This window comes from Acytostelium subglobosum (assembly GCF_000787575.1).
Source record: "Acytostelium subglobosum LB1 DNA, scaffold: scaffold10, whole genome shotgun sequence".
Taxonomy (NCBI): Eukaryota; Evosea; class Eumycetozoa; order Acytosteliales; family Acytosteliaceae; genus Acytostelium; species Acytostelium subglobosum.
This window is the reverse complement of record NW_012236523.1, coordinates 627,536-650,301: the sequence shown is the minus strand read 5'-3', so window position 1 is coordinate 650,301 and position 22,766 is coordinate 627,536. Positions and strand designations below refer to the sequence as shown.

General features: G+C 45.7%; 4 protein-coding genes across 4 annotated transcripts; 3 read left to right on the top strand and 1 right to left on the bottom strand.

Annotated features, from left to right (window-relative positions):
• Nucleotides 1-283: 283 nt before the first annotated feature.
• Nucleotides 284-16,892, top strand: SAMD00019534_056690 (hypothetical protein; the record flags this gene model as incomplete). The annotated part of the gene is made up of 12 exons (XM_012899160.1): nucleotides 284-603; nucleotides 694-1,263; nucleotides 1,340-1,712; nucleotides 1,810-1,918; nucleotides 1,994-2,838; nucleotides 2,913-3,478; nucleotides 3,551-9,072; nucleotides 9,136-9,947; nucleotides 10,014-14,098; nucleotides 14,411-15,658; nucleotides 15,742-15,955; nucleotides 16,020-16,892. 12 exons carry the CDS (start codon nucleotides 284-286, stop codon nucleotides 16,890-16,892), a joined length of 15,537 nt encoding a protein of 5,178 aa, XP_012754614.1.
• Nucleotides 16,893-16,965: 73 nt separating this feature from the next.
• SAMD00019534_056680 (hypothetical protein) lies at nucleotides 16,966-19,433 on the bottom strand (the record flags this gene model as incomplete). The annotated part of the gene is made up of 5 exons (XM_012899159.1): nucleotides 16,966-17,747; nucleotides 17,819-17,930; nucleotides 17,997-18,420; nucleotides 18,497-19,039; nucleotides 19,123-19,433. 5 exons carry the CDS (start codon nucleotides 19,431-19,433, stop codon nucleotides 16,966-16,968), a joined length of 2,172 nt encoding a protein of 723 aa, XP_012754613.1.
• A 559-nt stretch (nucleotides 19,434-19,992) lies between these two features.
• On the top strand, nucleotides 19,993-20,400 carry SAMD00019534_056670 (hypothetical protein; the record flags this gene model as incomplete). The annotated part of the gene is made up of 1 exon (XM_012899158.1): nucleotides 19,993-20,400. One exon carries the CDS (start codon nucleotides 19,993-19,995, stop codon nucleotides 20,398-20,400), a length of 408 nt encoding a protein of 135 aa, XP_012754612.1.
• A 959-nt stretch (nucleotides 20,401-21,359) lies between these two features.
• SAMD00019534_056660 (hypothetical protein) lies at nucleotides 21,360-22,583 on the top strand (the record flags this gene model as incomplete). Its single annotated transcript, XM_012899157.1, has 3 exons — nucleotides 21,360-21,597; nucleotides 21,663-21,997; nucleotides 22,053-22,583. The coding sequence occupies 3 exons, from the start codon at nucleotides 21,360-21,362 to the stop codon at nucleotides 22,581-22,583; spliced, it is 1,104 nt and encodes a 367-aa protein (XP_012754611.1).
• Nucleotides 22,584-22,766: the final 183 nt, after the last annotated feature.

The window sequence follows — 22,766 nt, the reverse complement described above, 5'->3', positions numbered from 1 at the left end:
ATCATCATCATCATCACCATATCAAATCATCGCAACTACACTGCTATCTCTAACTACCAATATATCTAAATACTATTATCTCTATCGTACATAGTTGTACTTATACATATATTATTGTAACATTATCATTCTATAAATCAAACAATCAATCAATCAATTCAATCAATCAGACATGGTAAGTCATTGTTGTTGTTGTTTTTGTTGCACAAATATTAACATCAATCAATCAATTCCAACCAAACAGTCTGACAACAACAATGATGTGCATCATATTGGAATCAACATGAGTGACCTGATGTTGGACTCTAAAGAGGTTGACTCGGATGATGATGATCATAGTAAAGGTGTGGAGCCTATGATGGATCAGCCAAGCAATCAACCTCAAGCAGCAGTTCATTCAGTGGACGACCAAGACTTTGTTATCGACATTGACCAAAAACTCTTTGACTATAAAGCATTGCTCAATATAGGAGGCATTCTATACTCAAGCCCTCAAGTCCTCCTTCAGTTCAACTTTGAAACAAAGACAATAACCGTCTTCTTGGATGCCAACAATCCAGTGTACTTCGCTGTGATCAGATTCGAATCGCTGTGTGTCTTTCAGTAAGTACCCATTAGCCGCTAGTCACTCACGATGTTGGTGGAGATGGAGTGACATGCAACAGAACAGTCCACTAATGCATCCCTCCTCAGCCTCGGTCATAGCATGAACCAAACAGACCCAATCATGTGTACCTTAGTTCAGAAGGATCCACCTTTCATACCGCAACATGGATCGATCCCTTATTCAACTCTAAGCACCAGAATCTTCATCGACTATGCTAGGTTGACCTTCCAGATTGACAGATCCAACGTTGTGAACTGGAGAGTGTTTGAGCTGATGGTGAACAAAGAGAGCATACTGGCGCTGGCAGTACCCGACGACCAGACCGTGTTACAACAGTATGCCTTTTCCATTGGATTCAATGACGTCTCGTTGATCATGTTGGAGAGGTCGTACGCTGCTCGGGAGAAGAACTACTCCTACAAACACCGCGCTCAGAGGAAGACTGGCTTCGGCAAGAATTTCCTCGATCTGGTACACAAGGTAGTCGTTACAAGAGCCCCTTTTAGCAAGGAGGAGAGGCTCAAACTGCTGGAATACGAATCCACCTTTGATCAAAAGGTCACAGACATCGACATCTACTCAGACTATCTGTTCCACTTGGGCAACAACAACACATTCCCATCTCTTGCACTGTACATCCTGATGCACATTGACAAGTAGGTATCAGCCTTGGGCGCACGCAATCAATACTTCTTCTAACATACAAACAAACCAACAAACAACATCCCCCAGCTCGTTAGATGTATCACATATACCAAACTTTGAGAGCCATATATCCAAGTTGCTCAACCAGGGCTTTTGCACGGCAAAGAGTCATCCCAACCTGTACAAGGTGCTACTTGAGTTTGTCAGTCGACTGATCCGTGATGCCAAGCAGGGTGGACAACAGTATCATACCTTCTTCATCATCCGTCTTGGTGTACCACTCTTTGACTTTGACCAAGATGATAAGAAGCACAAGCTTGTGTTGACAAATGTCCTGACATTCCTCTGGGACAACATGCTGCTTACAGACAATCGGTTCCTGATCGAGTTCCAAAACCTTAGCGAGAAGAAGGGGCTCCTCCTCCACTACATCAACACATTCAACATCTACACAACTGAAGTATGTATCACATAATCCTCATACACAATCGGACATATATGTTAACATCTCCCTAACACAATCAATCAATCAATCAATCATTCATCATGGAACACAGATCATCCATGACTTTGACAAGTTTGAGTTGGTATTTGGACCATTTGAGATATTGCTCATAAGGACCAATTCAATGTTTCCAGAGTTGTTGTCCAACTTCTTCCATCCAGGTGAGTGACGTTCATTCGTTCCACGACAGTGTATTGCTCAAACTAACATGTTCACTCACTTCACTTCACTTATAGCTGTCGAGCATCTTCCACCAAGTGTTATTTACTTCAGATACAGAGTTATAATATTGATGATCAAGAAGAGGTACTTGCATTCAGAGTTCTTGTATGGACGCCTACTCTTTAGAATGATGGGCGAATACCCAAATATCTTCATGGCCGATCGTAACTCTTTGGACTATGGCTCGAGTGTCTGGATGGAGAAATGTATTGATAAGGCCGTCTATGATCGCAACTCGACAGTGGGATTCAATAGCATTTTGGATGCCTGTCAACACCAAGAGTTGCATCCATTCCTCTCCAGGTATCTCAAGGTGGAGAACATCCCTGGATTCATTGAGATGAAGGGTGATGTGTGTCTTCCTCACTTCATCACTATCTTCAATGGCAGCAAGACCAATCCCAACTTCGTTTACCTGCAGACCCAATGTTGCGAAAGATTGGACTTTGAAATGCGATTGCGCATTGCACTCAATTGCCCTATTTATCAGTTCGAGCCCGTCCCAATGACCAAGGTGATGACAACACTCAAAATGATCTATGAGATCTCCAAGGAAGAGAAGGCTCTGATGGACAAGGGCTACAAGCTTTCGGACAACACTCACATGTCCTACCATGACATGTGTGTAATGATGGTGGAGAAGTACGTCTCCATCAATCCGCCCACAAGCAAGACGATTGAGACCATCACCAAGAAGCATGTGGTTGGACTTCCCCTCATACTGCTGTACACCAAGTACCTGTCGCAACTCATAGCCAATGAATGTTCCATGCACAGCTCCTTTGTTCGATTTGCCCAACTTCCAGAGTGCCAGTCATGGTACAAGTACTTCACAACCTACACTGGCCAGGTCGCCTTGGTATGTAGGCTGTTGTCGACATTGGCCTCCAGTTTACACAAGTACTAACTCAAACATGATACACATTCGTTCAGTTCACAAGCACTCTGAAAGCGAGGTGCTGTGAGATCAGAGACTACTTGGACAAAAGTAAACACAAGAAGGAGGACTATGAGGCGATTCGCAGCATTCTCAAGGTGCTGGACAGCAAGGTTGCACAACCAAGTTTCGAAGAGATCACCACCAAGTTAAACAAAGAGGTCGAGGAGCTGATGAGATTGAACAAGGTGGTGGACTACCTCGTGTACAAGTTCTCCTTCTCCAATCTTCAATCACACCAGGACCGACCTCTCGATCAGATCGCAGAGATCCGTGCCAACATCTTGAAGACCCAAGGACTGGATGGCCACACATTGAGGAAGGACGACACCATTAATTTCTTCATCAAGTTCTTGATGGCAGAGAACAACCGATTGTTCAACATCATCTTTGACAACCATATTGGTGACAACAAGTCCATTGACGATATTGCCAGCAATGCCAAGAGCTTCATGGAGAAGTTGATCAATGAGGACAGTTCAATCCCCCTCAACAACGGCATCTTCAAAGATATCATCAACCAGACCAAGGACATCAACTTCAAGAATGAGTTGAAGGCAATGTAAGTCGCGTGAAGTGATTGGACTTAGTCCATCAATCAATCATACTAACTAACCATCCATCCTCTATACAGATTCTCATGTCTCCATCCAAACAAGCCATACCAGAACAAAGAGAAGTCACTCAATCTGTTCATCATGCAGGCCACCTCATTGTTTGGACTCATCTCAAACATTGAGTTCATGTTCACAGCGTTGGACAACAACCAGCATTATCTCAAAGTGACTGACTATGAGTCTGAGAAGCAGAGCATCAAGGCGCCGCTAGAGAAGGCGACCCGCTCTTCACTGACGATCAAGCAATCCAAGGAGGAGATGGAGAAGATCACCAAGAAGATTGGCGGCCTGTCACACACACATCTTTCATTCTTCAAGTATGTCCACCCGGATCTCATTCAGTTCCTGGCCTCAATCAAGGAGTTCAACAAGACCACCGAGATCATCACGGCCAACCTCATCTCGGACCGGGCCAACTCAGTGCTGGTCAACAATGTTATCTACTCGTACAACGTACTCAGACCATTCATCAAGGCGCACATCAACAATCAAACGGCCACTGTATCACCACTGCCCAGCATCGCCTCGTTGTGCGCCAGTATCAATCAGTCACTTCCATCTGACTACCAGGAGTTGGCAATCTCAATCAGCAAGATCCAGATGGTGGTGAAGCAGCTGGCCGAGGTCAAGTCACTCTACATGATTACTGGTGCCAACTCAGAGTCCATACTTCAGTTGGTCATACAGATGCTCAGTGGATCAGAGTTCATCTCCAGGAGCTCGCGCTACGAAGACGGAGCCATGGGCTGGACGGTCAAGTCCCACAATATGGAGCACCCTCAGGAGAAGGTCGACGACTTTGTTCAAGGCCTAAAGATCCGTGAGTCAGATCAGATGGTGACTGATGAGAAGGAGAAGAAGAAGCAGGCTCAGATCAACTGCTTCTACGATATTGTCCACAAGCTGCGCGATATACACAATCTACACTGCGAGCTGGACCGTGCCTACCATCCAGAGTACCATGTGGGCAAACTCACCACCAAGTTCTCAGAGACCGAGCGCGGTAGGCTTGAGGAGTTTCGCAAAGAGCTCGAGGGCAAGCTTAAAGAATGGAACGATTCGATTAGCACTCTCCCCTCTCGTCTATGGATGTTGAAAGCACACGGACTCTCGTCGCTCTACACAGAAATTGCCAGGCTGGTCAAAAGGACTCCCAACCGACCCGTCGACATTGTGGAGCTTGCCGAGTTGATATGGCCACCAATTAAGTACTGCTACCCTTTGTCCAATGTATTGCTATCAACAATTGTCGACCAGCTCAAGGCCAGGCCACACTTGCTCGTCATCAAAGACATCTGGCCGTTCCTCACAGAGCTAATGGCCGGGCTTCCAATTCAAGAGGTTCTCAACATCGGTGAGAGCGGAACCAAGATTGTACACCTGGACTCCAAGCACAACATGCACAACGCAATGCTCCAGCTGAACAAGGGACGCATGCCCCACCCCGCTCAGATCTTCCACTCGATCACCTTTGCCAACGACTTTGAATACTTTGCCAGAATCATGGAGAATATGAAGGGTCATCGATTCTTCCTGGTTGGTGTACCGCGAGCAAAGGACAACCTCATCAAATGGCTGTCGAATCACTACAACAATGACAAGGTAGCCATGCTCTACATCATGGCAATCGACTCCAGCACGAGCACCGACCTCCTGTCCTTCCTGCCTCGCTACAACGAGACATTCTCCAACGATTGGAGTCGGCTCATCAAACAGTGGACTGATCAAAAGTCACAGAGCTGCATCAAATCACTAAACTTGGTCAGTGGACCGAGCGGCACTGGCAAGACATTCTACATCAAGGCGCGCGGCAAAGCTGTCAATCACGTAATCAAAGTTCACATTCGTTCCAACTTTGATGCCAAGCTGTTGATCGAGAGGCTGCGTGGCCTGAACAAGGCACAAAAGATGGAGAGCGTCCTGGTGCACTTTTCCATCTCACCCAACTGTGACTTTGATAGCTTCAACCAGTTCATCTACCCACTGATCACCTGTGGCTACGTTTTTGGACAGCGTGTTGGTGAGATAGTGCACATCTCAAACAAGTTGCAGCTGCACATCTACATTGAAGTTGGTTCGCCGATTGCTGAACTGCCAGGCGCCGATGACCAAGACGATGGCATGCCCCTCTCATTGCCGACACCAATCACTGAGACATATCTCATGGACAACATACCACTGATTACCAAGCTGGCCCACCGATGCGATGACTATCTACAAACGGAATGGGTCATCACAGACACAGAGCGTCAATGTTTTTCATTCATGACCTACAATGGCGACGAACTACCATTGTTGTCTGATGGAGATGGAATCACTTTGTCTAAGTTCATTGGCTTTATCAAGTCTGTGATCGCCAAGTTCAATAATGTGGACCAAAACAACAACAATCATGACGCTCGCTATCAGCCACTCTACCTCGACGACAACCGTTATTTGCTACAACGCAACAACTTCATCAAGTTGTTGTCGGAGCGACTGGAGTTCCTTCGCCACTACCATATTCATTACGTTGATATCACATCCCAAACAAACAACCATGAGTTGGTGCCACCACTCAGAGTGTTTGAGCTGTTCATCCTGGAGTCAGTCAAGCTGTCCGACCCAATCCTGTCCTCAGTCAGTGACCTCTGGATGAACCCGACAATGCTCACATCGACATCAAGTTGGAACGACGCCGTTGACAATCGAGTGAGACAGTTAGTGTTAATAGACTATGTCGACTTCTCATTGACTCCACTTCTCAAGGATATTGAGGCACTCAAGACTCTTCCCAAGGCTCTCAAGAACCCTGAGGACTTCCAGGGCATGATTGCCAACTTCTTTGGCATTCGCAGTCGTAATCACATCGTCAGTGACCTCTGCCACCAGTTCCAATATGTGTTGACGCCCGAGTTCGCACTCAGACTGATGACGCTGCACAACAAAGTCAAGAATCAGCGATCGCTCGTACTCACTGGAGACACTGGCGTTGGCAAGACTTTCATCCTTCTCTTCTACTCACTGATGATCAATGCGGCCAACAACGATCTGCCAAGCATTCTCTACCTCCTGAAGGAGGAGGTCAATGATATCATCAAAAGGAATCCAGCCTTTGTCCTCAAGGGTATCAATGGAATGAATGGCCAGCCTGTTCGACATCTTCCAAGCACCTTACCAAGCGACCTCATCTCTGCACTCACCCAGCTCTACGAATATGAGCAGGTAGCTCCACCACCAGCTGCAGCACCTGAAGCCAAGACAACAGCGGCAGCCACAGCCACACCGGTTGTACAGCCAAAGGCGGATCCACTATCACCCAAGACCAACGAGCTGTTCAAGGCCATGCTCTTCAAGAGGTTCCAAGACTTGATATATGGCATCTTGAAGACGTGTCATCTGATCGATGTCTCTAGTGACGATATGCTGAAAGGGATCTACAACAGAGAGCCAAAGATCAATAGTAAGGACACACTGATCGATGCGGTCCAGAGGATTAGCTCAGTCAAGTTCAAGAACCTTTTCCATCGCATCGTCATGCATGAGAAGTACACCGCCAAGGAGTTCAAGATGATCGTGAACAAGTTCATTACCATGGCCAACGAGCTCAGCAAGCTGGAGGGCGGCTTCAAAATGGTTGTGTTCATCGACGAGTTTAACACATGTCCCAGTGACACACTGGCCCTGATCAATGAGATATTCATTGACGGCACACTGGATGGCGATACAGCCATCCCCAACAACATCTTCTGGGTTGGCGCCATGAACCCTGTCCAGAGAGATAAGTCGCCACACGAGATCGACTACTCTGGCTCCAGCCAGACAAACAATCTGTCGTTCGTTGTGAGACAAACACCACCCTCAATGGAGCAACTCAAGCTCAACTATGGCAGGTTCGAGCCACATCAGGAGGAACCATTCCTCAACCAATTCTTCAGGCAGCGCGACGATATATGTCCCAAGGAAGTTGGCTACTCTGCCCTCAAGGAGTTCATTATCAAGGGACAGAACGCGCTGAGGGAGGTCCACCAGTCCAAGACCCACGTGTCCATTCGTGACATCATGCGCGCGATCGACCTCTACCAGTTCTTCTACAAGAAGAAGGTTGGCAAGAGCATCCTGGCATGCACGTTCAATGACATCGATACGAACAAGACTCAGCACCACTTGCTGGCGATCATCACCTCGATTGCACTCACCTACTACATCAGGTGTGCCCCAGGCGAGCCCAGAGAGAAGATGTTGGCACAACTGAACAAACAGTACCAACAAGATGCATATGCAGACTTGAGGACGCAGTACAGGACCTTCAAAGACCTATTCGATAACATCGTCAACAGCTTCTGCAGGTTCGACACGATGGATGTGCCCAAGGGCATCGCTCCCACCGAGTCACTGAAGCTCAATATCTTCTGCATCACAGTCGCCATTAACTGCAAGATGCCCATGTTCATTGTTGGCCCTCCAGGCTGCTCCAAGACACTCAGCTTTGGCATTGTCATCAACAACATGAACCAGGACAAGCAGGAGCCCATCTCAAAGTCCAGGGACGGCATTCCCAGATCAAAGACACCTTGGCAAATCATGCCCAATGTGGACCCTTTCAGATATCAAGGCACACAACACACCACTGACAGTGAGATCAAGTCTTTGTTTGATCGCACACTCAATCGACAACAGAGCCACAAGGTGACCAAGAGCAAGAACAAGTGCGTGGCCTTCATTGACGAGGCCAGTCTGTTTGTCAACAACCAGATGTCTCCCATGAAGGTGATGCACGACTACCTCGATAAGCTGTCCAAGAAGATGGACAACAACCACGTGGACATCTCTGTGGTCGTACTCTCCAATACGATTCTGGACGCCGCCAAGACCAACAGAATGTTGATGCTCGTTCACCCTCCAACCATCTCAAAGGAGGACGAGAAGACACTAGCCATTGGATGTCTGAGCAGACTGAACAGAACGCCAGAGTTCAGGATCCCAATCTGTGAGGCTCTGTGCCGAGCGTACAATAAGGTCAACAACTACTCCACCAGCATAAAGGACAAGTTGTATCAACAGCGTGACTTTGTTTACTTCCTCAGACATTTGGATCGAGGCATGTCAGCCAGCTTCCATCTTACCCCAGCTATTCTGCTTGACTCACTCGAGAGGAACTATGGAGGCATCCCTCCAGCAAAGTTCACCGAGCTCGCATCTGTGTTCATCAATTATCTCAGCACCATCAAGGGCCTCACAAAGTTCAGCGTTGACAATCAGATAGCCATCAGAGAGGTCTTGAACCAGGACAACACAATCAAGCGCATCAAGGAGTCGCTTCTTGAGAAGCTCAATCCACATGAGGACCCCAACGTCTTCCCATTCAGGTACATACTGCTCGTCGACCCCACCGAGAATGAGTCCTCTCTGATGATCCTCAAGGAGTTGAACATCAAGCACACGGTGATCAGGGTCGGAGGCTTCGACCTGGACACCTTGACAGAGGCACTGGTCAACGTCGTGGCACAGATCAAGAACATGATGAGGTCAGGCGGCACGGTGGTGTTGGTCAACACGGGTATGATTGATGCATGCTTCTACGATGTGTTTAATCGATACTTCACTTCGTTGCAATCCCCAGAGGATGGGAAGATCAACTTCATGGCCAACGTCTCGTTTGGCATTCACTCAATCTATTGTAATGTGCATCCAGAGTTCAAGATCATCGTCCATCTGCCTCTCTCCAAGATCAGCCAGACGCAGCTTCCATGGCTCAATCGATTCGAGAAGTACTATCTGTCCATTGACAACCTGATCAACTACAAGATGGACACCGAGCCCAACCTTAAGCAATATCGAGAGACACTCAATCACTTGACACGGTCCGCTCAGATCTTTGCCGACACATTCCACAAGGAGGCGAGCAACGAGTCACTCTTGGCAGGTTTCTCGTCCAAAGAGACCATCTCATCACTGGTGTACTCCACGATCAAAGAGGGCGGAGCATCAATCATACCTCAGAGGATATCGCTGGACAGGTTGGAAGCAACAAACAGGCCAACCGACTACTGTGTGCTCAACTGGAAGTTGCTCCAGATCGCACGACCAGAGAGTGTCTTCAGGTGCAAGAGTCTCCCTCGATCCTACATTGAAGAGTACCTCCTGCGCCAAGAGCACTTCAACCTGATGCGCTTCCTCAAGCACCTCTACAGCATGAAGTACGTTCTCAGGCAGACAGTGACTAACAAGTGGGTGTTCTTCACAAGAACATCAATGGCTCTGCATCGCATGCATGGAACCAATGACAAGTTCAATAAGTTCATCATGAGAGAGATGTTGGACGACAACAATAACAATGACAACTCGATGGCTGTCCTCCAGCTGGGCTCGTTCAAATCCACCGCAGAGTGCGAAAAAGATGTCAAGGAGTTCAAGGACTCACCTCAATCTCAAGTGTGTCTTGTCATCGCGGACATGTCCACAGTGAGTCAACATCAGATCAACTACATCATTGAACAGTTTGGCACGTTGGACACATCAAAGATGTTCATCATCATCTGCCACTACCCGCCCGAGTTCTCTCTGTCCAACCAGACCAAGCTCAACTCGATCTTCCTCAATGGCATGGAGTTCATGTACGTGGACTCGCTCGGCGTCAAGGTGGATGCCAACCAGCAGCACTCCACAAAGCTCGACACAGATATTAGACAATGGATCGCCAATGCCTATGGTATCTCAGCTTCACTCGACCCCCTCTCCATCACAGACTCGCTCAAAGAGGTGTTCATCTTGCACCTGGGCAATGTGGCCGCCACCGCCAAGATGGAAGCCTCCAATGGCGAACTCACCCCTGCATCATTGATAGCAATATTCAACAACCATCCCATGTGGTACAAGGAGACTGTGGGCAAGTTCACAGAGAAGTGGAAGCAGAGGGACCTTTTCAAATACATCGTCACCAACATTGCAGACCTCATACTCTCGGGCAAGCTTGTGTACTCCTTCCTCGACTCTATCAACAACGCCATGACCTCCTACTTCTACCCAGTTGTGGCCAAGATTGTCCAAATGCTCTCCAACTATGGAGCACTTGAACAGATTGCCAAGATCAGGACTTCCCCAGAGGAGGGCCCTGAAGATTTGAATGAAAGGCTCGTTGGCAACTACATCATGAGTGTCAAGATACCCAAGTTGTCGCTGGGCATTGAGCGATTCGAGCCAGTAACAATCCAGCCTCGTCCAGACATTGGCGTCAGCAAGATGCCACTCTACGACTCGATATCAGAGACTATCTGTATCCTCTTTGAAAAGACGCGCGCCAAACATCCAAAAGATGTCCGCGATAGGTTCAGGGAAGCCTTGATGACCCACCCCATCCATCGTGTGGTCGATCACATCAACTCCAACCCAGACCTGTTCATCAGCTACAGACATGACTTCATCCTTCGCACACTCAAGGCCAGCGGTGTCGACAAGGACAACACTCACTGGATGTACTTGGTAATCCAAAAGGTCTTCCATCAACAGATTGAGAATATACGTGATCTACACATCTGCCAGCACTACCACATCAACACCATCAACTTCCTCAAGAACATGGTGCGTCCCCTTGTCCGACTGAAGGACATCACATCTGAGCTGAGGAAATGCCTCAACGATGAGATGTTCAACGACAAGGAGCTTTGGGATGCCAGACAGAAGATTGCCAAATTCTCGATCACCATCCTGTACGATCACATTACCAGGGTTGATAGCTCTCAAGCCACTAAGCTACTGGACATCACGACCAACTGGTGCACTGTGATACGAGACATCCTTAATCGTGTGCCCATCGATCATATCATACCCAAGCAGCCCAATGATGTCTTGTCGATGCTCTTCTACATCTACGCCATGTACAACATCTGTGTACACATCATTTCCACAGAGGACAACAAACAAACAATGGAGAAGATGCTGGGCTGTGTCTATCATGCAGTAGGAGCTGCAACCTTTGATATCACGACCGTCGTTGCCACATATGCTACCAAGCTCAATGATCTCAATGATGCTTTGGCACAAGCGAAGCTGCCACTCATCAGCGCCCACTGCTTCATGGACATCATCGTACCATTTGTGCACAAGTCCAAAGATAACCTCGCCAACCTCTTCAGGATGTGCAATCGAGACCCGTTACTCTCCTTCCCATTCATGGATCATATCCCCTTTGGTTGGTACGCCAACGTATTCAAGCAATGCTTCGACAGGAACCCGTCGTTTGATGATGCCATCTCGTACTTCAAACTGGTGTCCATCACCTCAATGACCAATCCATGCATTGATCACTTGACTGTCACACCAGATCTTCTTCAACTACTATCGGTTGATGCGCTCCGCGATCGCAATCCTCGGTTGGTCGATGTGTTCTATCACGTACAACTGGAGGTATTGAGAAGGTCGGACAAGTCCAACATGCACAGTCTCACCCTTGAGTACAAGCGGTTGAATGAGGAGGTGTTGAAGGGGGAAGCGACCATCATCTCCATGATCCTCCATGCCACCCACGCCACATATTTGATTGACAAGCTGGTCGACCAGATCAACTCTGACAACAATGTTGTGGCCACACGAACCTTCCTCACCAATAATGATACGTTCTCACAAGTCTTCAAGAACCACATCTTCAAGTTGGACACCGCTTCGACACCGTCCATGCAACTCAATGCGCGCAAGAACCATGTCTACTTGCTCACAAGGATCGCATCACCGATCACTCTGTCCAGCCTACTCAGGTTCAGGGAGCTGCTTGACTTACTTGGACTAGTGCATCTCCACATCCCACTGCTCAGCCCCAGTCTATTCCCCTTCATGATCCATCCAACTTCTGAGGACGGTAAACTCTTCAAGATACTCAAGGACGCCATTTTTTCAGAGTCATTGGGCGAAGTGACTGGACTCACAAACAAGCACAATGATGCCAAGACCAAAGGTTTTCTTCGTATGTCCCTATTCTTGATCACCTACCAGCTGTATCAACAAGGGACCAAGACCGACACTGTCCACAAAGTGATCAAAGACCAGACGATATCAAACAATCTCGGCCTCCAACCATACCTGACGCTGTTCCTCCGCCTGATCAATCTTCCCAACAATCACACGCCCACTCTACTCTTTGACAAGATATTGATCAACAACCCAAACAAGTCTGTTGCTGACACCATCCTAGCACAACTACTTGTCAACACAGTGGCAGTCTCCATTGGCTCGTCCTCTACCTCCTATATCCATCATCTCACAAACAAGACAATCATCGAAAAGAAGGGCATGAACAATTTGTTCTCGGCTGGTACCGATCGTCTAGTAGGTGCGATCCCACAGCAAGTCAAAGCCAATGACGCACAGACTTCCACCACTGCCAACATGGAGAATGTTTTCGATAGGAGGGTCGTCTCCTTCACCGTATGGTCCGCATTTACATGGACAGCTGCCACCGCCACGGCATTTCCCAACGACCAAGAGAAGTTTACCCTCTCGAAGCCACAGCCCAGGATCTTTGACATTGACATCACAAGCAAGTCGTTGAATGACTATCAGGACTACGTATTGCAGCGCGCATCAGACTGCTTTTCCATACTCCTCAATCACAACCAGATACAACGCGACGTCTCTAAAGCAGCTCACATGATCAATGAGATATTGATTTCTGTCTGGAGTGATGGCTACTCCAACAACAAGGCACTCAATCTATCGACCATGACACAAGCGGACCTCAACACGTATGAGCCATATCTGCTGTCGCTATGTCACAATGTGCGACAGGCCTACCCCTCCATCAGGAACACGCGCATGGAGCACTCAATCCAGAGCTCAAGTCGCTTCAAGAACATCATTGACGTTAGATTGCAATCTGAGGAACACTTTAGCAGTGTCTTCTTCGATCACTCAATCATTCGCCACATTGTCTCGGACAGCGCCAGTAACACACTGCTCAAGTTCTTCAATGTGCACATTCCAAAGATATGCATATCTTTCCACTTTGTCAACTTGATCACCTTCCTCCAGATCTTCTACAAGTCCTTTGAGGGCCATCTGCCAGCCGAGTACCACAACAGAACAATCGGCTCCGTCTTTGAGTTGCTTGACAGCCCCGATCAGTTCGAGGCGAGATCGGTTGTCAGTCGAGCATGGGAGAATGCCGTCACCGCGTACGAACAGATACCCAAGGAGTTCAAGGAACGTGTACTCGGCTGTCCTCAAAAGATTGACAAAGATACATCACTGTCCTTGTTGCTCTTTACCAAACAGGGCAAAGCCAACGGTGTGTTCGTGTCACTAATTGAGACGTGGCTCAACGATGTCCAGATGGTGACAATCAAACACAGAGATGACGCGCCCAGCGTTCAGAAAAGGCCAATGTTCAAGTCGATCGTGAGTGGTGGAGACCTCACAGACGACATTGGCAACATCACCTTTGAGATCGGAGACAATGGAATGTTTGTTGGATCAAACTGCGATGTCCCTCACTTCCAAAAGTTCCTTATTGATGCCATGTCCCAGTACCAAACATCAAAGAAGATCGACTTCAAGCCAAACCTCACGGTGATCGAGAACAAACTGATCCTTCAGTATGTCTCCGGCAAGCTACGACCAAGCCCCAAAATCAAACAGTTTGCCAGGTTCAAACAGCCATTCCCCTTCCTCATCCCMCCTCCGCCAGCCACTCCACAAGACCCAGCAGCAGCGGCTGCCATCGAGCAGACGATACCCCAGTCGATCAAAGCATTGATATTGTCCCAAGAGTGCCTCGATGCCCAGGTGTTCAACACATCACTGGCAACCCATGTTGAGTTCACCAACGTTTGTTCAGAGCTACACGCAGAGGCACTAGACTCCATTTGTTGGCACTTCTCATCTCTGATCTTCAGAATCCATCACAGCAACATCGAGTTGGATGTCAAGAACAACATGTTGGGACAAGTGTCCAACCTCGTTGGACTGCCTTGTAGCATGCTGCCTCCAGGTGTGGCCACCCTACTCGAGAATATACCCGCCACAAGCTTGAGGAGCACGACCATGTTGTTCATCGAGGTGTACCTCTCATACGGACATATATATCCAAACATCATCAATGAGCCCCAGATCCCAGATCAGTTGGTTATCAATCACTTCAAGAGGCTTGGCATTACACTCCAGAAGGAGTTCACCGACCCTGAACACATCAAAGCCCTGTCCACCTACCTCAAAGAGATAATCAAAGTTCTTTCGTCCCAGGCCAGCCTCGATCTGATTCGCACGGCCAGGATTGACGATAAACTTATCACTCATCTCGAGGATGTATTGAAGGGCCTGCCTCCTTCGCCTTCATCATCCTACAAAGACTTCAAGTCAATGTCCAATGTCCCTAGAGCCACAATGCCATCGATCATCATTCCTCTGACCTACTTCCCAATGTTCATGAGAACCATCCACGGTGTCTTGTCCAACCTGACGATCAAGAGCTATACCACATCAACAGAGAAATGGAAAGAATATGACAGTATCAACAATGATGAGGATGACAAACCACTGCCTGCCGATGAGGAGGAGGCGGGGGAGGAGAACCATGACTACCCAGATGAGACAGGTGATGCCAAACAGGATCAAGATGGTGATGACGATACTGTCCACGAGGATAATGGTGATGATGAAGAGCCATTGGATGAGGTCAATGAGAAATTGGTCAAGACTTTCAAACCGTTGGATAAGTGCCCGTACTTCCACTGCCTTGTAGAGTGGCTTCGATTCATACCACAATCAGATGACATCGCCAATGGAAGTACCACCCTTTCATGCAACGTATTCAGATGTTTGATTGAGAGCTCCAAGAAGAACAAACTTCATTCTGTTAGTGTTGTGGATTTCTTCAAAGCAACACAACCGCCAAACCTACAAGAGCAACACTATGTCTCACCTGGTAGCCATTTGGTCCACATGCTCAGCACATTGCCATATGAAGCTGCGCCCTGCGGACTTGTCAACGGACTACTCGAGAACATATGTCTAAAGTGCAAGAAATCATCGCCAAACCCAACACCTGATTGCTTCTACTTTTTCCAGGATGCCGCATCACTATCCATGTCTGATAGTCTCATCGATGTACTTGGGAAATTGATAGTCAGTGACAAAAAGGAGACAAAGAGAAGCAGGTAAGTACACATCCAAACAATTACTATTGCCCATCACTCCGAATAATGTTAACATACTCCTCCTATTTGGTTACATGCTCCAGGTGTGCTTGTGGAAATATTCAGCCCCCATCCACTATCTTGACGGCAGTGCCACAGTACATTCTCATTGATATTGCCAGGGACATAGGCAATGATGAAAAGAAGTGTTACAACAAGCTAGTGGTTGACAATCGACAATTGGAGCTCACTCACTACTTTGGTCAGAATGTGCAGCAACCCATTGCCAAAACATACTATTCATTACACTCTGTGTTGGTAAGTTGCTGAGGAAGTCAAATCACCTCTTTCACTCACTCATCCAATTTCTTAATCCAAACAGTGCCACGAGGACACAATTGGATCCACAGATACTCAGGGAACATACTCAATACACATCAAACAACAACAAGAGGATGACATATTCTTAAGATGTACCTCATCTGAGATATCCAAACTCAACAAGGTGGATGTAAAAGATATCATAGAGACGAATGGCATCCTCTTTATACTTGTCAAGGATGATCACATCCAAGATCCAAATGCTCCTGACATTTCGGATACAACCCAAACGCCACCATCTCCACCTCCAGTGGTACCGACGACACCCGACCTTTCGAACCAACCAGACAGTGGCCCACAGACCACTACCACGCAAACACAACAATCCACGACAACAACAACGACAACTACATCAAACACGACAACAACTCACACCATTATCATGCCCAATGTGGTCATTGGAGACAGTACCAATGATTCATTCTTTCAATGGATATTGGAGTCTCCGAATGAGATCCCTAAGGAATCCAGAGAGAAGCTCATCGAGTCGCTCCGAGATCAGTGTATTGACACCTTCTCCATTGCCCTATCACTTCCTGACTCCACTTTGGATGAGATATTGAAGAAATCTCAGAAGAAGCATTCAATTGGCTCCAGAAAAGACTTGATCGCCAAACTGAAGCTTCTCAATCAAGACCCACCCAAATTCATTGTGGACATTAGAAACATTAGGGCCAGATCTGACCTCACATTGGATCAATGGATAAGATCAATTGGCCTCAATCCAATCACTCCAGATGTGCTTATCAATTTATTCTTGGATGAAGATATCAAGACCATTGTATCACTCAGGAGGTTCAAAGACAAAGAACTAGAAGAACTAGGTATTCACCCAACGATCGTTGCTTTCCTCAAGAGTATGTTAACTGAATAAACATCCGGTTGTATTCCAGTTTCTCATATAATCACTTCTAGAAGTTGTTGTTGAAGTATTGTACATGATTTGTTTATTCAGTTATGATCTCTACATCCTTCATTATTAAATGGTAGTATACATTTGGCATGAACTCGAGCTCATCTTTGCATTCTTTGAGCGTAGAGAAGCTAAGCACATCATGAGCATGAAGTTGTCCAATGAGATCTTCAACAATGTTCGATGGCAGACCAACCATTCTGATCCAGTTGTACAGGCTATTGTCATTACTACGATATTCCCTCTCGATCAGGTAATTGATACACATGCTCTTGTGATTGTCTAGTATGATTTGAGGTGGCGCCATCAGTGCCTGCTTGAACGCCTTGATCATGATATCACCTGCATTGTTTAACGTCCGTTGCAGATCTTGATACGCACAATCGTCCAATGCCAAGGCGATTGCGAACGTGTTGATATACAACTGTTTCAGAGCATTTGTCAACAAAGTTTTTGAATGTTCATCACGCAGGTCTATGATCGATTGTATCCAGTGGATCAAAGAGTCATTCGTAGGAATGTACTTTGCCAAGATTGGTTGTAGGACAACGCAATCTTTGAGCTTGGCATACAGGGTAGCCAAGCTCTCCTTCGACTGGAGGTTGACGTAGGCGGTCAAACACTCGTCTACAATGGACTTGGCAGTATGGTCCAAGGTGTCTGAGTTGAATAGTCCAATGAAATACGAGGGTGAGACCTCCATCAGCTTGAAGAACAGTCCTCCACAATCATATTGTGAGTACCTATATTGCTTCTTGATCAATGTGAACAATATCCTTGCCCTGTCCATTATTACATTGGTGGGTAGTCCCTCAACTATGAGTGAGTTGGTGACATGTTAGTGAGTTGTGTGAATGAGTTAATGTACATTGAGTGTTGATGCTCACGTGATGTAAAGCTGAATAGCTCCTTGAAGATATCTGTTGGTCTGGTATGAATGAGTAGTCCTTCAAATGCCTCCAGGGTAGGCTGGTACTCCTTTTCATTATATTGGGCCCACTTTAAAGAAAGGAAGGGAGTAGATTAGAATACGCTTGGATTGGGTAGTAAGATTACTTAACATACTGTTGGATATGGGTTAATGTGATCTCTGACAAAGTTGATCAACAGTCTCTTATGACTGGTCATCTTTCCGAGCATCTCGATAAATAGTTGGTTGTTCCACAACTTCCTCTCCGTCCAGTACGCAAGGAAGTCACGGTGAAAGGTCCGTACCTCCTCGCAGCACTCTTGATCAACATTGAATGTTTGAGCACAATCAAGCATTGGCACGGCCAACTTGATGATGAAAGATAGTGTCTTTTGACTTGGTCCTTCTGTCCTACCCTTGTCCTTGGTCATATATTCATGCATAAACGAGGACAACACTTTATCCAGTTCGTCACAAACCACAACATTCCTCCATCCAGTGAATAAGCCTGATGATCCATCCAGCACCTTTTCAAAGTGCATCTCAAAGTTTGGTACATTCTTAACTGGATCAAGAGTGCTGATTGATTGATTGATTGAGTGGAGTGGTGTTAGTACTTGTACTTTCTCTCTCACTCATTCATCATCATACATACTTATACAATTGCATAAAGATATAGAGTGACACTAATGGATCCCTTGTTGGACGTCCATGTGCTCCAGGTTGTGCTTGAACATAGGACAAGTGATCCAGGTAGTCAAGGTACAATTTGATGTTCAAGTCTTTCTTGAGGACCTTTTTGTATTTGCGGAGTAGGGCTTCACCGCTCTTAGATGTAAGTCCGAGACAAAAGTCGTGAACGAACTGGAAGTGTGGGCTGTGCGAGGTGCCGCTCTTATTTCTATCTGTGTAGGCATGGTGTAGCAATTGAAAAGACACCTGGTAGAACTCCACCGCCTTTTTGAGCTCTTCATCAACATTGCTATCATGATCTCGTTTGGGTCTCCTCGTCAACAACACTTTGTTGACAAAGTCATCGAACTCGACTTCATCCATCTTAGTCACATTGAATGACACCTTGGCGTAGCTCTCAAACTTCTTTGCATCATCTGCATACATACGATCTCTTTCCTCTTGTCTAGTGTACATAACATTTGGTGGACTATTTTGAATGATCATAATGATATCCCCATCGATCCTATTCAATGTATGTATGTGAGTCACATTGGTCAGTTCTCTATCTTCATTCATTCATTCATTCCATCATTCAATATTACTTACTGACATAAACTTATTGATTCATGGTTGATATCTACTGTGAACATGGTCTCGGTGCTTTGATTGGTGTGGCGCTTCTCGACGATGAAGCTGATCGACTTATCTTTGAACTCGACCATTGAGTTGTAGTTGTCTTTTACTCTCTCGGATTCGCTTATTGCACGAGTGTGAATTGTTGCGATGGCGGCACGTGTAAACAGTGATTCCTGTCCATATTCGTAACTATCTGGGTTATCATTATTGTTATTATTATTATTGTTGTTGTTGTTGTTGTTGTTGTTGTTGTTATTGTTGTTGTTGTTGTTATTGTACATTGTTTGATTGATTGTTTGTTGTTTTGTTTACATTATATTATTGATTATCTATATAATGTTGTTTGTGCAAACCAAGTGACGTTTGATCACCAACATTGTTTGAGTTTAAGTGTTGAGTTGAGTTGGGTTGGTGCAAGCAAGCATTATTATGTTTGTTGTGTGATTCTGACCAAAAGGTCACGTGATTGTTTCGAATGAACACAACTTCAACTTTCAATTTTGTTACCCTTCTTTAAATCAATCACAAATTGAAAGGTGGGCTGCACCTTATTAAATATCTGAATAATGTATGTATCTGTAATGTAATACTTTTATATTTAAATATTAATATTTTTATTTAATTATTTGTTTATTCAATACAAATACAAGATTAGAAGTAGTTGTTCATAAACGACCAATAGGTTCACTAATTTAAATTTTAAACAAGTCTCGACACTAACCTCCTTTTTTTTTGTGTTCTTCTATCCGTTGGGGTCTATGATCAATCAAAAAAACACACTTCAACAAATACAAGTACAAACATACAGATAGATAGATAGATATAGAATAATAAGATAAAATGTCTGATAAGAAAGTAGGAAAAACAAAGGTTATTCTCGATGAATACGTTGGCAAGACAAGAATACCAAAGACAACAGTGAAGCAAGTGTATAGACTAACGGATAAGGAGTTGGAGCTGTTAAAGTCGACGAAAAAGACAAACCAGAGATTCGGTGGTGCCATGACCCTGTACTCAAGGGAGCGTGTCTTGACATTGTGCTGCAAGAAGTATGGCTGCACAAGAAAGAATATCGCAGAGGTGTTGGCACAGGACAATCCACCCATCGTCAACAAGTTGGTGGAGCGCAAGAAGCCTGAGCCTAGAAAGAAGAAGGAGGTTGCACCTGCTGCTGCGCCTGCAGTAGCACCCACAACCACCATCGTAAGCACAGTGGTCACTACAACAACTACAACAATGACAAAGTAGAATGTCAATCAATACTAGTCTACAACAACAACCTCAAGAAATCTTAATATAATATATATTATTGTGTATATTTTAATCCTCTATCTCTACGCACGCATCGCCATTCATTCATTCATTCACCTATGAGAGTCTCATGCACTTTTGATGTATTAGTATGTTACAATGTTGTTGTAAAAGAAAACTATCTTTCGAAACATAACTATCTCTGAGATAGAGATAACATAGAGTGTGGAGTGATAGTGCAATGAATGATACTGGATGTCATCATTGTGGTGATTTCGTGGTCGTGGTCGTGGTTATGAGTTTCGCGTTTGGGGGTGTTGTGTTGTTGTCAAAGGTCGGTCCAACCTTGAACACACCACACTATACCTAAACACAACACTAACTCACGCAGCACTCATGCTTCAAGTAATTTAAAGTAGAAGGAGCATTAGTGTTGGTGTGGACAATACTTGTATCTCAAATTAAACTATCTATCTGTCTATCTATCTATCTCTTTAAAGTAGATACTATTACATATATATATATAACATTACATATACTCTACAAATTGTAACATTGTTGTCATTCATTCAATGACAATCGACCAACCAGAGAAGGATCCAAGTGATCTTGTAAATACACCAATAATAACAACAGCATCTACAACTACATATAATAATAATAGTAATGAGGAGGAGCATAGTATTGATGATGGACATGTGGATAGAGCAATATTGAGTTCAAATATATTGAATGATGACGATGATCCAGATGACGACAATGAATCATTGTTGGATGTGAGAAAACAGAGAAATAAGAATAAGAAGAGTAATAATAATAGTAATATAAGGTTCAATGACAATCCTTATAAGAATAAGAGTATTGGTATAGATCCATCATTGTTATACGAAGATATCAATGCCAATGCCAATGAACAACAACATACACCACACAGCACATTGTATGAGGAACATAGTATGTTGGATGACGTCCACAGCAACGACGATCATCACCAACATCATCATAGTATCGAAGAGGTCAGCATCAATGAATATAGCGAACATGACAACGACGATGATGACCTGATCGAGCAATCCCCATCATGTTTCAAGAGCACAACATGGATACATCTAAAATACCTCCTAGACATCAAGAACAACAAGAAGTTCTATCTCGCCGCACAGATCATCACAAGGATTGGATTCCTGGCCAAGTGTATGTCAGTCAATGCCACTCACTCATTCATTCAATCTATCAATCATTCTAACATCCACGCACAGCCTTGATGTATATCACTCTGGGATGTTTGTCAATCGCGGCGGCGGTCGACAAGCATAGACAACCATGGGGACCGGCGGGAGCGTTTGCGGAGCTGGAGGAGATGTTCTCTGGCGGTGTTATATTCTTGCTCATCATTGGTCTATGGTGCTATGGATCGTACGGTATATTCTTTGTCGTCTTTGACATTGATCAACTGGGGCGCAAGACTGCTGGTGCCATCCTCAAGCGATTCGGTAGGATCTTCTCATCAGGTTTCTACTTTGTTCTTGGCATTGACGCGGCACAAGTACTGGCGCACACCAGGGATGGCGAGACACACTCTGGTACCGAGCAAGTATGTGTCGTTGATTGATTGATTGATCGGAATGACTGACATCACCATCTCTTAGATCTTAACATGGTTGTACAAGAGCATACCTGGACAGATCATGGTATGCGTGATTGCGCTGGTCTTCTTTGTCGTGGCGATCGTCTACTTTGTGTACATTATCAAGCCTGACAAGTTCAAGAAGGAGTTGTCGACAGAGCGAATGACAAAGAACCTGTATTACTCAGCGTTGGCCTTTGCGAGAATCGGTGCCATTGGTCGCTCGATGTTCTTTGCCGCCTTTGGATCATGTCTGATCGAAGCCATTGTAAAACTGCATCATGGCGAGCAGGGTGACACCACTTTACTCGGCTTCCAAGGAGTGTTCCGTGCGATTGCCAAGTTCAACTCGACGCTGCTCTTTATCATCGCGTCGCTCATCGTGGTCTATGCGTTCTGGTGTCTGTGGCTGGTGTTCTTCCGACGTCTGCCTGGTCATGCCGATGCCAAAGTAGCCCGCGAACTACTAGGCAGTAAGCTAGATCCCAATCTCCGCTTCAACGGTATTCTCTTTAGCATACCAAGGCGTGTCAATGACATTGAATTCAACTAAAGTCCTGTCACTCTCTCGACTCGAGTCATTCATTCATTCGTTCAATGTCGTCATTCCCGCATCGATGCCATTCACACAGGATGCGCAAAACTGGTATCTTGATCTAACCATCTTAGGAGGGGTCGTTTGCTGATTGTTGAGTCATCAAGTGGTCCAAAGAAAGGACTTCTCCCCCACCTATCT